At 31.0% G+C, this 16670-nt stretch overlaps 1 protein-coding gene across 7 annotated transcripts in view; it reads right to left on the reverse strand.

Annotated features, from left to right (window-relative positions):
- Positions 1 to 16670, reverse strand: part of LOC130894767 (peripheral-type benzodiazepine receptor-associated protein 1) — a 225249-nt gene that overhangs the window by 56207 nt on the left and 152372 nt on the right. For all 7 annotated transcript variants that reach the window (XM_057801753.1, XM_057801752.1, XM_057801750.1 and 4 more), the window contains 4 exons: positions 12930 to 13123; positions 6397 to 6817; positions 3961 to 4322; positions 2500 to 2587 (listed from right to left, as the gene is read on the reverse strand). In XM_057801753.1, the coding sequence (XP_057657736.1) occupies positions 2500 to 2587; positions 3961 to 4322; positions 6397 to 6817; positions 12930 to 13123 (1065 nt within the window). The remainder of the gene's footprint in view (positions 1 to 2499; positions 2588 to 3960; positions 4323 to 6396; positions 6818 to 12929; positions 13124 to 16670) is intronic.

Genomic DNA, 16670 nt, shown 5'->3' on the forward strand with positions numbered 1-16670 from the left:
CATACTGTCTATATATATACATTTATATAGAGTATGGTGCAAATGAAAGGAATAAGGAATAAATTCGTTATTTTGTAAGCCGACGACTTTAAGGAAAAATCCCAAAACCCATCGATTTTTATTTTTAATCAAGTTATTTGTAAGGATATCTTTTTATTTATGACGTCATCTATGCGAGCGTGATGACGTCATCGCTAAAATTTTTAAATGGAAATGTGGGTGTTGTAATAAATTATTTGAAAGGTCTTTTAAATACCTATTCAGCCATATTAATATGTACAGTAATTGATTTGCGTATTGTCACAAATATTATTTATGAAATTTCAACAGATTTCTTAATATATATCCAGTATTGGTATGATGTATTTATTAACACACAAAAATAAATTTTGTAAAGTCCGTCACTGGTAATAAAATGTCTTATCTACCTACTATTTATTTTTTTTATAAATCTAGTTACCTTATGAACATCAACATTAACACTTGGACATAATTAACTTTCTGTCAAATGATTGATAGTATTAGACGAATTTATAAAGGCTTTTTATCTATCAACATGTAGCTGACTGAAATGCAAAGAATTGAAATTCTAATAATGATTGGTTATGGAGATGAAGCACGTACGCAAAAAGAAGTATGTACGTTATTTGATAATAAATACTCCAACCGAGAACCAATTTCACAATCCACTATAAGCAAAATTAAGAAGAAATTCAGAGAAACGGGTCATGTCAAAGACCTCCCTAAAAGTAGTAGAAAACCAATATCAGAAAACAAACAGCTAGATGTTCTATTAGCCTTTCAAGATAATCCCCATACCAGTTCACGGCAAGTAGCATTAAATAATGACATGATTATTCAACAGTCCTTAGAAAGCTAAAGAAGGAAAAGTGGCATCCCTATAAAGTAAGTTTAGTACAAGAGCTTATGAAAGATGATTTTGATAGACGAATTGAGTTTTGTGAAATTTTGATGGTACAAAATAACAGAGATACGATGTTTTTAAAAAAGGTTCTTTTTTCGGATGGAGCTACATTTCTACTAAACGGTCATGTCAATCGTCAAACTTATCGGAACTAGGCTATAGAAAATCCACACTGGATGCAAGTGTACCATACTCAATACCCAGAGAAAGTTAATGTTTGGGCAGGAATAATAGCTAATAGAATTATTGGGCCATACAAGAAACCTTAACAGGTCCTCGATATTTAGAATTTCTTCAAAACTTCTTGCTACCTGAATTGAATTGGTTGTTTTCAAACAGAAATGATTTATGGCTGCAGCAAGATGGTGCGCCTTCACACTATGATGTATTAGTGCGCAACTACTTAAACAACGTCTTTCCAAATCGGTGGATAGGTCGAAGAGGAACAATAGAATGGCCGCCTAGGTCACCTGATTGGATTCCTCTTGATTTCTTTCTATGGGGATACTTGAAAAGTAAAGTGTACCAAAATAGACCACAAAATATAAATGAACTCAAAGATACGTATTGAGATTGCACAAATAACTCCGGAAGTTAAAGAGAAGGTTCGAGAAGAGTTCACAGCACGTCTTTCTCATTTTATTTTTTACATAAAATTTTATTAATTTTTTAAACAAATACAAAAATCAATTACTGTACATATTGATATGGCTGAATAGGTATTTAAAAGACCTTTCAAATAATGTATTGCAACACCCACATTTCCATTTATAAATTAGATGATAGATGACGTCAAAAATAAAAAAGTATATAATATATAATATATATATATATATATATATATATATATATATATATATATATATATATATATATATAATCACCCATATTAAAGTAAAAATTGACGAATTCGAGACATAGTATCAAGAACATTTAGAAACATAAACATATCAAAAGGTCTAAGAAATAAGAACTGTTCTGAGACAAAAGAAGTGCTCAAAATTAGGAGTAATAGAAATTCATTCTTATGCCGTAATTAGACGTGGAAAGAGAGTCAATGGCTTTTATTGTATACAGGAAGTGTATAGGTGTAGGAAGATAAGGTTGATGATGGTTTATATAAAAAAACAACAATGACACTTCATCATGTAAGTGACGGTTCGATACTAAAAAGACGTTGAGACAAGGGCATATACTGAGTAAAGTAAGGTGACGGTTCTATGTCAAAAAGGTACAGGCATTATTTCAAATAATTTATTTGGGGTGTTAATTGCAGGTATTCTCAAAATTGAATATCTTGTTTTAAATTGAATAATTGATTAATGAGTTATAAATTTATCTTAGTGCCAACCAACATAAATTGAACTGTCGTCGTAAATAAAAAGCCAGATATTTTTTTGTATCATGTGAAATCTCGAAAATTCTACTAATTCCTCAGATAACCACTTGGTTTCAAATACTTAATTTTATGGTTCAGTGTTCATTCTCATTTATTCATAATTATTGTTAATGCGATAAAATATTGTTCATTGTGTTCGCAAAAAAAATAAAAATAGATATAATCGTTGTTTTACCAATAGAAGGAATTCCTCCCTGTTGTCGATGACCAGTGGAATTGGGAAATATTTCTTTGTCACTCAAATTTTCCTCTGGTTCGATAACCTAAAAAAAAATTGAATTAATGCAAGAAATTTGCAATTTCAGTAACAAAAATACAACAATTTATTCTTTTTTCGAAGTTTCACAAATCGTTCAAAAAATTGTTAAATGAACATTTAAGTAATGATCTTCAAATGTAAACGACGATTTCCTTCCGTTACCATTGTCACTAGATGGTGATGTTATATTCAGTTAGTGACATGAACCTATCACATATCCCATGTATCACTTCTACCCATACTCATTGGCTCATGTAACGTTTCCACGGCTTCTTAACAAAAAGCAAGGAAGCATCTGTGGCATTTAGAAGACAATTGTTTGAGCGACAAAAAATTTAAGCCATTCTTTCTTGCAATACTAATATACCGACATTAAATAATAAATGAAGTCAGTTGAGACACTACTATGGGCTAAAGGTAATAAGTACAATATCAACAATGATATTAATAAAATCTTTTTTTTTTTATCTTAATGACATATATAAGTAGATTTTCAATATGTATTCCTCCTTATGTCTTCAATATCTGGTTATCATAATGTGTGTAGAACAATCATTGTCCTATGGTATATGTTGAGTATTTCAACTTAGAATTACAGAACGAAGGTGACGAAGGCGTATTTCTGTTGACATAACTATATCTTGATATTCATGTTTTCAGCAAATTATTGTAGATACATGAATGAAATTTTTCCTACCTACTAGTTTTACACAACATAAATATTTTGCAATTTTGATATGAAATATTTCCGATATTTATGGAAATCGGTAAAGCAAGATTCTTCATTTTTCCGAAGTACATATTATTTGAGTTGCTCTTTGAAATTTCCTTAAAGCTATATTGATCATTTTTTGCAGCATTAGTACTAACGTTCTGTCTATATTTGTTTTATAAAATTGTTATATCATATATAACTGAAAATATAGTTGAGCATATCTTTTCTGTCACTAAAGGATGTTTCAATTATTCCTACGATCTCGCAACTACTTAGTGTAAGTAGAAATAATTTCTCATACCAATACATTTTCGAATAATTACAATATGTAATTGTGAGGCACATATCTGTAATATGAATTAACTTCCAGGTTGCCCCGGCCTCGATATCACATGCATATCAGCCATTTTCATGAGTTAGTAATATGTCGTAGTCTAATAAGTGCATCCCTCAAGTATATCAGATTTTCTACGGTTGTTTTGGTGAAGTTGCAAATTTTTTTTTCATGATATTGTATTCGCTTCATTTAATGCTACTCTTCTACTGCAAATGTGAACAAATATACCACAATTGATGTGTCGGATTCAAATTGTTATTATAAATAAACAATGTATGATAATCTGTTACAAATATTTGACTTTCAGTGATGTGAATTAACTCACCTGTTGTCCTGACTGTTGCTGTTGTTGTCTTGGCATTTGTTGTCGAAGATGGGCAGGCATTACTGCAGAATGTGGTTGTTGTCTAGATTTCGCAGCTCCGCCTCTCAGAACACTAAGCGGGATAGGAGTAGGAACGCTATCGGTCGACTGGCTATCTCTAGCTTTAGTGCGTACAGTTACGTGTTTAGGATTTAAACCAAGTAACTTGCTGATATCGATAAGTGCATGATCACCGGTAGGACTGTCGACATCAGTAACTTTTTTTCCATCGGCGTATACAGCGTAACCTGTTATTGCTGATCCCGGATGGTGAGGGTTTAAAATGGGATGCCAAGTAACTAAGAGTGTTCCATCTTGTGGACCTAAGAAGACCATTTTCACTTTTAATAACAGTAGTAAGATATGCACTTTTGATGAAAATCAGTATCTCATCTCTTTCAAAACATAAATATAATAAGATTACCTAATAAAAGTAGAAATTATCGAAGCATATATAACTTCAATAGATCAATAATTGTTGAAACATGAAATATGAAAGAGGAAGTTTATACAAAGTTGAGATTGAAGGAAAGAACGGAAAGGAGAAAATAAAATTATAGAATATTTTGAAGAATTGTCAATTAACATGAGAAGGGACAGGTACAAACATGACAAATATGATATGTAAATGGAACAATGGAAAAATTTGAATAGAGTTATGTATGAAAAAAATGTTGAGGAAAAGTGGGAGAATATCTACGTTAAAAACGTTGACAAAACTAAGTAGTTAATTGGATAAATTTAGGAATCGTTTAAAGAGGAATGAATATCTAATACCTAAGCATAGAAAAAACAAGAAAGCATGGAGACACGGGAATTCCAAAACTTAAAAAGAAAGCATTTAATAGTTATTGAAATGATAGAGCGATATATCCCTCATTATTTTCTGTAAAATTCTATATAATTGTTATAAAGAAAATGTACTAAATATGTAATAAAAAAGAAAAAGGTAATTCACTGCAAATTAATAAATATAACGAAATGAAACAGAAAGAAATTATGAGAAAGGAAACCAGTCTCACTTATCTATTTTCATATTGAAATATTTGATGTAAAAGAAAAAAACTAAACGATCAAGTTGACACTTCATGTTCCGAGAGTAGAAACAATGTGCAAACAAATTTATTCAAAAATATATGGGACTAAAATCTAAGAGGAATCAGAACTAGACATAAAAATTAAAATAATAACGTGGCTCACACACATAACGGAAATATAAAAATAGTCAAAAATATTTCAAAATGTTATATTAATACCAGTAGGAAGAAAGGTAAGGTAGTAGTTTGTAAAAATAATGAGAATTATAGATTTACAAATAATCATATAATCCCTCACAATTAAATACCAGGATGAGAGAAAAATGTTGTTTTAAAGAAGGCAACAATTACCTAAAAGCTGTAGATTGACTTTGATGACAGGTTGTGAGTCAACGTACCACCCTAGGTGGTAACAACTTATGCCATATAAAACGTGTATTTCATTTACTTAAGAAACACCACATATTCGTTAAGTTTCACACGTTGACTGCCGACTAAGAAATAACTCCCAATTCACCCCTCCCCACGAGGAGATTTTTTGATAAATTCAACTAAGAAATAAAGCTTTTTATAAAAAGCCCATATTTTCTATACCTTTCACTTTATATTTAAATTAGTATTCTTGATGATTTAATGCGATTAAATGAAATTATGGAAATTACCTTGGTCACCAACAACGTCTAGCCAACAACGATTTGAAAAAAATTTAGTGCTATCAAGTAATATGAATATTAATGCAATTATTAGACTTATGAAATTTTTTATTATTTTTCTCTATCAATGTTGCTGTTAAAGAAATCAATTATTCCAATTTCTATCAATTTTTAATAATAATGTTGATACTGATGTTAGCTTAAAGTTGTGAATAAAATAACAATCGTCCAAAGCTGCCCATTATTTTTTGCAAAAATTATTAAATTGAATTAAGAAACATCCAAGAAAAATTTTTGCTTGGAGGAGTAAAAAATATATACTTCAGAGGGTGTAAGTTTATTTACTAGTTGCAAACTTAATTGCCATCCCTCGCGATAGCAAAATCGTTCTTGACTTGTAAATGTTACTTACATCCCTTATAGTATAGATAATTACTGATACCCAAGTGATAAGAAATCTTTTAATTGTAATGAATATATATTCGAATTTAATTGATTATCACTGATAGTCCACAACCTTCAATTCGATAATATTATTTTTCGTAAATTATGTATGTATTACATTGTATGTATTCTAAAATGTATTCTAAAATGTATTCTACTAGCTAAAAATGATTTTTAGCTAGTAGTGAGGACTAATGTATGAGAATTGTAAATAATACTTGTTGAGCAAACAAATAAAATTATTAGCTTTAAATCATATTTACCTGGTTCGACTAAAATATCACTCGGTGGATCTGGTAAACCTTTTGGTAGAGTTCTAAAATCGGTATGAGCTGCTGCCGGCATAGGTAATTCTTCAGCTAAATTAGCCACATTTTGTGCAGTTCTATGATGTTTTGCTCTTACAGTGACCCTGTACTGTGTATTAGCAGCTAATCCGGTGATAGTATGACGATAAACGCCTGGTTTTACAGTCCTTACTTCCACATTATTAACGCAAACTACATGCTGGTGATTTGAATTCGCTGGCAACCAACTTATCACCGCTGACGTTGAAGTTATATTCGAAGCTCTCACCGCACTGGGTCCCAAAGAATGAGTGTCTCTACCAATTATCATAGTGCAAGCTGCATCTCTTGAAGTTCTTCTATTAGCAGTAACTGATCGCACACTGATTCGATGTGGCTAAAAAAATAAGATAGTAACTCTGTAATTTCGAACAATTGATTGAGAATAACAATTGAATACAATGTTAATTCATGGATTGTTTATTTTAGCATTACTTTTATGTTTGGAAAATACTATATAATATTTAAAAACTATATTCGATAACTTTTGTATGAAAGTTTGAAATTTCTTCGAAGTTCCACACTTAACCAAGTATCTACTTACCATTGCTTACGCTGATAATATGTTTCAAGAATAATTAAATTATGAATATTTTTTGGACATTTTTTACCAGCATACGGAACATTGTGTGTTAAGTCCATTGAAATGTTACATTTTCAGGACTTACCTTGCGTTTGTTAGAGGACGCAATTTTATTTTTTTAATGTGTAGGGGGGGTCAGTGTAAAGCTAATAACAAGTTTGTGGGGTCCCACGGCCGCCATCTTGAAAATAGGGGTTGAAATGGTTTTTACGATATATCTCTTAAACTATTTATTTGATAAACAAAATTGTTAACATTTTTTGTTGCAAATTAAATTCTCTACAATTTTAGTCTTGTAACTTTTTGTTGTAGAATTATAAAAAAAGTTATAATATTAATAAAAATTTAATTTTTCGATATAACTTTTTTAATCATTTTACGATAAAATTATATCCGACCATTTTTGTAGATCGTTTTTTGAGAAATAACTTTTATTCGCAACATTTTTTCATTAAGTCAATAGCTAAGGTTTTACAGCGCTCCGAAGTGAGTACTATTTTTACTATACCTACATTTAATTACAAATTTTGCAATATTATTAAAAATTAATTATTGACTCTTTTTCACTCCATAACAGGATTTAACAATTATTGATTTTTTTAAAAAATTTAAATCTGATGACCGTTACCGAGAATATATACTGTTGAAAATACCCATGTCACCATGAGGGAACAAAAGAACATCTGCCTGCTATTGTTATTATTATTCCTAACCTCTCTTATTGTAAGATTAGCTAATAATATTGTGTTGAAGTTGACGTTCAACCTATATCTTTTAGTTGTGTTACATATTTCTCCACGTGCGGATGTATTTTATTCTGTTTTTAATTGTGAAGACGATTTCGAATGATTTTAGGCACGATTTAAACTTCAGTGATAACTTTTTTATTAGCATTTAGACTTTTTAAGCGCGATTTTTCTATAATTTCATCATGAGTGATTGTTTTATTTGTAAAAAACCTTTAGGTGAAAATAAAATAAGAACTGTGAAGGCAAAAGGTGTAAAACTTTACTAGACCGAGCTGTAGCAAAAAATGATGAGGTTAATGAAAAATTATTACGGACTGTTTCGGAAGTTACTGTACATGTTACGTGTTATTGTTATTACGTATATTCTACAAAATTGGTCAGATATCATTTTTTCGTAAAATGATATAAAAAAAAGTTATATCGTAAAATATAATTTTTTTTTTGGAGATTTCTGAGGATTTTCGCTTGTAACTTTTTTATTTATAGTTCTACGACAAAAAGTTACTGGACCAAAGTTGTAGAGAATTTAATTTGCAACAAAAAATGTTGGACAAGGGTGGCGACCCCACGTTTTAGCTTTACACTGACCCCCCTACACATCAAAAAAATAAAATTGCGTCTTCTAAAAAACGCAACCCCAAATTTAACTTTTCAATGGACTAGTTGTATGAATTAATCAAGAAAGGTACTTTGTCTGGAAGAGACTCCACCCGGATCTCATTACAATTAACATTTGAAATCGTTATTGCCTTGGGCTTCGATAACAAAATATCGTTTTAGAAAACCTTTTACATTTGGTCTCCGTATAGGTAGTAAGCACAGTATTCACAATAATTTTCAATTTACTTGAATAATGACTAAAATAATGATCCATTTTAGTGATGTAAATTACAGTCCGCTGACAGGATGGTTCATATATATTATAAAAATTCGAGCTGTCATAACATAAGTTTCCGATCCACAATTTAACGAATATTTCATTAAACTGATGATCTTGCTGAATTACATATTTTTTGTTTATAGTTGCATTTATTTTTGTATATAAGAGCAATCGATAATCAGTATTATACACTGTAATTTTAATTGTTAATAGTGTCGTTTTCAAATAGAGTATCTTTTTAAAAAGTCACTTTTGTGGTATTAACTTTTAATTAGCGCAGTCAGTAGACAAGTGGAAGAGCTCTTAGTGATCCTCTTCGTTATTTAACGTTTGTTCACTACAAAGAACCTTATGAAATATTCAAGTTCTTTCAAAAGTGAGAGAAGACAAGCAATTGAGAAGAATACATCATCAACATACTAAAAGTTGACAGTTATTAGTACATCAACCACACACTAGAGTTTGTTATTTATATATATAAATAATATATATATATATATATATATATATATATATATATATATATATATAAATTATATATAATAATTTATTTCTGTATATAAGACCGATGATAATCAATATTTTATACTGTAATTTCTTTCGTTAATAGTGTCAATTTGCTCTCTTCAAATATAGTATCTTTTTAAAAAGTGACTTTGGTAGCAGTAACTCTCAATTTGTATCAATTCTAATTTCAATTTCCAATAATCAATATAGAGACACAAAGTGTGCATCAGCCAAATTGTCACCCATATACCTTGCAGTGAAACAATAAAACTACTGTAGTCTCATCTCACTACCAAGTAGTGCTTCACTGGTGTCCGAGCAAGAAACTTCTTCAGCCGCATTTTCACCGGGCTTACTTGCAGCTTTACACCAAGTTCACAGTAGTCTCATCTGTCTGCTGAACCTAAGCCTCCCTAAGCTGAAATTCTGTCCAACTGCATCTTCGGCGTGCTTGTATCTAACTACCAAGTCCACGGCAACCTCATCTCTCTACCAAAGAGGACTTTGGCAAGTTTTTGACGTGAAATCCTTTTCGTATGCATTTTTACCAGGCTTGATCACACAACCTCTTAAAACTATTATCCCCATTAGAATTTGACTTTATCTTTGACATGTCTTTAGGAAACTGCTCGAAATGAACACCAAATTACCCCTAAATCGATAACAAGAACCAACATCATATGTATTTTAAATGGTGATTCCAGTTAATGCCAGCTATTGCGAATGCAGCAGCCATTTTCCTACTCCTTTTAGGTACCTTTAAACTCCAAGTGTATCAATTCCGTAAATCAAGGATTACAAAAATCAAGATTTGTATATAAATGTGTACCGGGTGTCCCAATAAGAAGGGCTTTCTGCCATATCTTGGGAACCGTTTATAGTACAGCTTCAGGAAAAAAAAATTATAACAAAAATGATCTCGAGAGAAACCTGGAAATTTTTTACAGTTGTAGGTCCACCGCCAGAGGGTGTAATTAAATACCAAAAATTATAAAATGAATAATTCACAAATATTGCTTCATTAAGATGCATTTAAATTATGATTATCGTATTCTTCAAGAAATTCAGCGTATATTTGATTATACAAGTTTTAATCTATCTCTTCAAATAAGAGGTGGGGGGAAGCGGGAACTTTATTATGAAAAAACGCCTGTAAGTCCAGTTCTACTTAACCTATCTATGCAAACTTAGTCTTTTTGAAGAGAGTTCCTTTCTACCAATGTAAGAGTTATAATTTCGAAACAACCTATTGAGTAACGTATACGCTAGAGGGCACTATTTATTTATTGTTTTAAATCTAGCTATCCTTGAAAAATGTTAAATGAAAACATGCAGTTTTAATTAAGGAATATAAAAGTAGACCAACAGAATAGCAAAAACCGCATGTCGATATCTTTTTCGTATTACGAGATATCCTAAGAAATGTGTAAATTTTAAACATTTTCCTTTAAACATAAATTACTCCGGTTTGACCGAACGGATTTTAACATTTTTTGACTCATGTCAATATAACTTATGCTGTCATCGGGAAACGGCTTTATGGAAGTTAAAATGGAAATATAACTTAACCTAACCTAACCTCGCTTGTGACGACCTAAATGTTCAAATTGTCGCCCATCATTTTCGATACAAGCGTTTATTCTTTGAAGAGTAGATTGAACAGCAGTCTTAATTTCTGCTCTCGAAATACTCTGAATGCCGTTTCGTATTCTCTCGATCATGTTATCTCTAGTAGTGAGTCTAATTGCACAAATAAGGTCTTTAATCCGTCCCCAGAGATAGAAATCTAAGACGGTTAAGTCTGGTAACCCGTCTGGCGAAAAAAATAGGCCTCCACGTCCTATCCACCTATCAGGGTAAGTATTAACTGAAAACAAACATATACCTACGAGTTGCTAGTGATATAACTTCTAGAAGAAGTTGTAATTCATCCCGTATAAAATTTAGGTAGCTTTCCCCGTTAATTGCGTTGTCAAAAATAAAAGGTCCAATTATCTGACCATCTACAATACCACACCATACATTCACCGACCATCGCCCCTGATACTGAACTTCTTCCATCCAGCGTGGATTATTCTGTGACCAATAGTGCATATTATACCGGTTAACCGTATCATTACTACTAAATGTAGCTTCGTCACACAAAATGCGTGACAGTAATTGAGGGTAGTCATATACCATATGTTGTAACCAGTAGCAATAATCCAACCTTATGTCTTAATCACGATCAACCAATTGTTGATGCAGTACTATATGATATGGATGAAATCTAAAAGAAATATAATGTCCTATTAAATATCTTTCCGGAATGATAAATAAATTATTATGTTAACATATAACATGCCCACAAATAATATTATGCGGGTATATTTTGTTTAAGAAACATATCTTTTTACATCATAATTTACCTGTGTCCTGTCAAAATACGTTGAACGGTTATTCTGCTTATTCCCAAGTCTCTACTTATTGCTCTAATACTTAAATGCGGGTTAAATTGCACTTATGCCAAAACATTTATTGTTTTTTCCTCTTTTTACCTCTGCCGCGTCTTCTAAATACAGGAAGATTTACATTTCCAGTCGTTCTTAAAAGGTGTATGAGTCGACGAAAAACTCTGCCTATCATATCAAATGCTTCTTCGTTTGTAAGAATCATCTTAAATAAAACTTTTAAGTAAATTTTATATCGAATTTACTACACACAAAGACATATCTTTTTATTTTGTTTCTTCATGGCCCACTACTTGTTTTTATATATTTCCATTTTAACTTCCATAACACAGTTTCCCGTTGACAGCATAAGTAATAATGACAAAGACAATTTTGAGCAGTCAAAAAATGTTAAAATCCGTTCAGTCAAACCAGAGTAATTTACGTTTATAGGAAAATTTACACATTTCTTAGGATATCTCGTAAAACGAAAAAGATATCGACATGCGGTTTTCGCTATTCTGTTGCTATTTTGGTCTACTTTTATATTCCTCAATTAAAACTGCATGTTTCCATTAACATTTTTCAAGGATAGCTAGATTTAAAAAAATAAATAAATAGCGCCCTCTAGCGTATACGTTACTCAATAGGTTGTTTCGAAATTATAACTTTTACATTGGTAGAAAGGAGCTCTCTTCAAAAAGACTAAGTTTGCAAAGATAGGTTAAGTAGAACTGGACTTACAGGCGTTTTTTCATAATAAAGTTCCCGCGTCCCCCCACATCTTATTTGAAGAGATAGATTAAAACTTGTATAATCAAATATACGCTGAATTTCTTGAAGAATACGATAATCATAGTTTAAATACATCTTAATTAGGCAATATTTGTAAATTATTCATTTTATAATTTTTGGTATTCAATTACGCCCTCTGGCGGTGGACCTACAACTGTAAATAATTTCCAGGTTTCTCTGGAGATCATTTTTGTTATAATTTTTTTCCTGAAGCTGTACCGAGAGCCATTCTTATTGGGACACCCGGTACATAGGATTTTGACTATTGGTTTTTTATTATTCATATATAAACTATTGTCAACTTCGATCTACATCTTTTCTCTGCTGTTTTGCACTATTAGTGTCCCTGGAATAATTTCATAGGCTCTTTCGAACAGTTTTAAAAAATTTTAGTGATAATCTAGAACATTATTATCACTTTATAACAGGCAGTAAGCGAGTGAGTTACTGCGGAAAAAATAATACCCTATCTAGGTCTATAATATAAATGATCACTTGGAACTTACCCGATTGCTCTCAACTCCCTCCACCAAAGCTCTAGTTCTTTCTGTGGCTTTTATTGTTGCTTTGAGTACACCATCCACGTAAACATGATAACTCTCTATATGGTTTCCTGGTCCAACGCCCTCCGGAGCTGTCCAAGAAATGAGAACGCTCTTATTCAGCTGCCGTTCTAGCGTCAACTGTCGTGGTGCCGGCACTAACACCGAGAAGAAAAGGTCAGCTAAGGGTCAAATTTGGGTCAGTCTAATGCTAAAGGTGCTAAGTTTGTACCCAATGTTCGAAAGGTCGTTTCTTAATAGTCTTAGTCAGCTCCCAATTGGAGATAGCTATATAGAATAATGTACAGTCCTTGACAGTAGGTGATATTTTGTGATAATTATTGCTATGAGCTTTATAAGTTCCACAAATTATATAATATCACAGTCGTGATATTTTGTGATAATTATTGCTATGAGCTTTACAAGTTCCATAAATTATATAATATCACAGTCGTCATATTTTTAGGCATTGCGTTCAAGAATTTGAATGATAAATATATCAACATTATATGAATGTACTCAAATATAAATAACAAATACTAGTTTAAAACTAGTAATGTGTGGTAGTAATTTATAATACAAATATTATTTTATTAATATTTTCAGAAGTAGATATCATAGAGAATAGCAGATGTTTCTCAAAGAATTGAATATTTTTACCTAGTTATCAACTATACGGATGTATCTAGGATCCCATAATTCCCCAAGTGGAGATCTGCACAGAACGGTCATTCAGGAGAGTATAATAATTTGTAAGTAAACTTCGAAGACACTTTGTTACTGTAAAGTCGATATTAGGTATTAAATTATTACAATTGAATCTCATGAAGTGAAATTTAAAAAAAAACTATAGTTAAAGTTTTAATTTTGGAAATGGAATATAAAGCTTCAAGAGGCTCTTGAAACCATTCTTGGCGAGCAGAAGCGATAGGAGTGCTAGCCTTCTAGTACTCGAAAAACTGACACGGAGCGGAAGGAAAACGAGACGAGTGAAGGCGAGTGGAGGCGTATATTCGTGTAGCTTCCTAGTGAGTATGGATCTGACATAAAGTGTTTAAAGTATGTGTTCGTGTGAAAAGATATCTCTCTACGAATTTCCAATAACTCTATATTTGTGTGTTCCAAGAGACTCGTCAGCAGAATATGTCTAAATATAATTAGATTTCAAAAAATTGAATTTCTATAATTGAAACATACAAATTAATATATTTCTTCTCACAAATTATTCAGTCCAGAACCTCACTGTTGCAGATACTCAATACGATTATATCAAAACCAGCCTTGAATCTCGAATTATATTTTCAACTAAAACACTGTTTAAATCAATGAAAACGACGGTGAAAGAAAGAATTCTTGGTTATGCCTTTCTGTATACGCAGACAAACTAATAATCTGTTACATGGATAACAAAACAAAAACAAAGTTTGATCTAGACATTGTCAAGTCAGATAAAAACTTAAAATGGTATGGTAAATTGGAATCATTTGAAATAGAAGAAAGCTAATGGAAAAATCGTATCATAGTCGTACAAATCCCTTGTACGTTCCAAACTAGATTAAAGTGGCTTCTATGTTCACCATGGGGAACTTGGAGCTTTCAGATCCGGACCTGCATTATTATTGAGAAGACAAATACTTTGCATGTCATGCACCGGTTTCTTTGGAACACCTATGAAGTCCAATACATACTCTAAGAAATTGCTGATCCAACACTAGTAATTTTGACACTGAATTCCATAAATATTAATAGCTCAAATATGAATTACATAGCTGTTCATTGGAAAAACGCCTTGTAAATAATAAACCATATTGTCTATCACCTTTCGTTCTTCATTATTTCCGCGAATGAGATAGGGGAATATTCTGGAAAAGAACTTAGATCAAGCTTTATATTGATTTTATACAAATACGCAATGATCAATTAACTATAATAAGTCTAAATCACTGCCAACACGAAGTTCCCCGAAATTCATTGATTTCAAAGATTTGATTCTTGATTCGAATATACGTAGTTTATGGAGGATGAGTATATAAATTCAATAAATGTCCCACTAATCCGAATATCATCACTTCAAAATACCAGTGACAATTAAATTACATATTTCTTACAAAAAACGCCCCAATAACCAGTCACAGAATTCCCCAAGAAATTCTAATATAAACAAATATAATTTGTTTCATATACTATTAACAATTCAAATTATTGTTAATTTTTCATTATTATTCATTGTACATGTACACAAACTTCAGAAAATTTTTGTACTGAAAAATTAACTATTGATAAATTTATCACAAAAGATCACCTTGAAATGCATTCATTTTATTCATCAAAATTAAAAAATTGGGTTACTCATTTCCTCTGTAATTAAGTGAAAAAGTGCTTTCAGTGACTTAAATTAACGTGCATAATCATAAAAATTAGTAAACATTCCATTTGTGCTATAATGAGTGAATAATATAATCTTGCTTGTATGAAAAAATCAATACTCAAATCAATCAATGACTCTAATGACTTATATTCGATAAAAATATATCTAACCAAAAATTATATTGTTCCAAAATATTCTTGGTTGGAAGATTATTGTTTCAGGGTCTTAGATCATTCTAAGGATTCCAAACGTATGGTTCACCCTAATGCACCTTTTGAGGATTTTTTTCTGAGTCAATAAGATGAATCAGAATTAGGTTTAGGTCTCGAATTCGTCAATTTTTACTTTAAAAAGGGTGATATATATATATATATATATATATATATATATATATATATATATATATATATATATATATATATATATTATATGCCTAAATCTACTTGGGTTTAGATCTCTTCTGTTTTTAAATTAGTTTTTTCAATAATTTTTGGAAGATGAAATTTGACGTATCGACTTTTCTTTAAATCTTTATCGAAATATCATATTGACACTGATAATTTGCGTATTTATATCAATCAATAGATCACCTACATCATGAACATCAAAATAAGAATAAAATCAAAATAGAAATTTGTTCTAATAAGAAACATTAATTTTTCCTCAGTGCTTACATCTCAATATGTAGTAGTAGTAGTTTGACTACACAATACTAGACCTAAAATCAAGAACATTTAGATGCATTTATATATATATATATATATATATATATATATATATATATATATATATATATATATACAGGGTGATTCATTAAGAATGTCCAATATCTGAACTGTAGACTCTAGACCTCAAAATGATGATGATGATTCTGCTCAACATGCCTTATGCAAATATTGCTAGTTTGGAGCTGTAGTTTGATTTTTCGTTTTCTTTTCAAGTAGGCTAGTGTCGTTATTAGGCAGCTTGTATTGTTTAATTTTTCGTTTTTTTTTAAGTAGGCTTGTGCCAGTTTTACATAGTTTGTGTAGAACCAAAAATTGAATAATAATAAGAATAAATAATACATTAGTATACCATTTATGACCAATTCAGTAATGCTTAGGCATAACGATTTTTCCAATAATAAGATGCGCGATATGATTTGTGTGTTTGCTCAGTCAAATTATAGTGGTCCAGCTGCGGCTCGAAGATATTCACAATTATACCCAAATCGAAGGCAACCCAATTACAAACTGTACCGATATCTTTACAACCGCTTACACTCTAAAACTGAGCACGGTTCTACAAAAAAAATCACTGCCGATGAAGAAGATGAAATTTTAATTTATGTTACG

This window comes from Diorhabda carinulata, chromosome 6 (genome assembly GCF_026250575.1).
Source record: "Diorhabda carinulata isolate Delta chromosome 6, icDioCari1.1, whole genome shotgun sequence".
NCBI lineage: Eukaryota > Metazoa > Arthropoda > Insecta > Coleoptera > Chrysomelidae > Diorhabda > Diorhabda carinulata.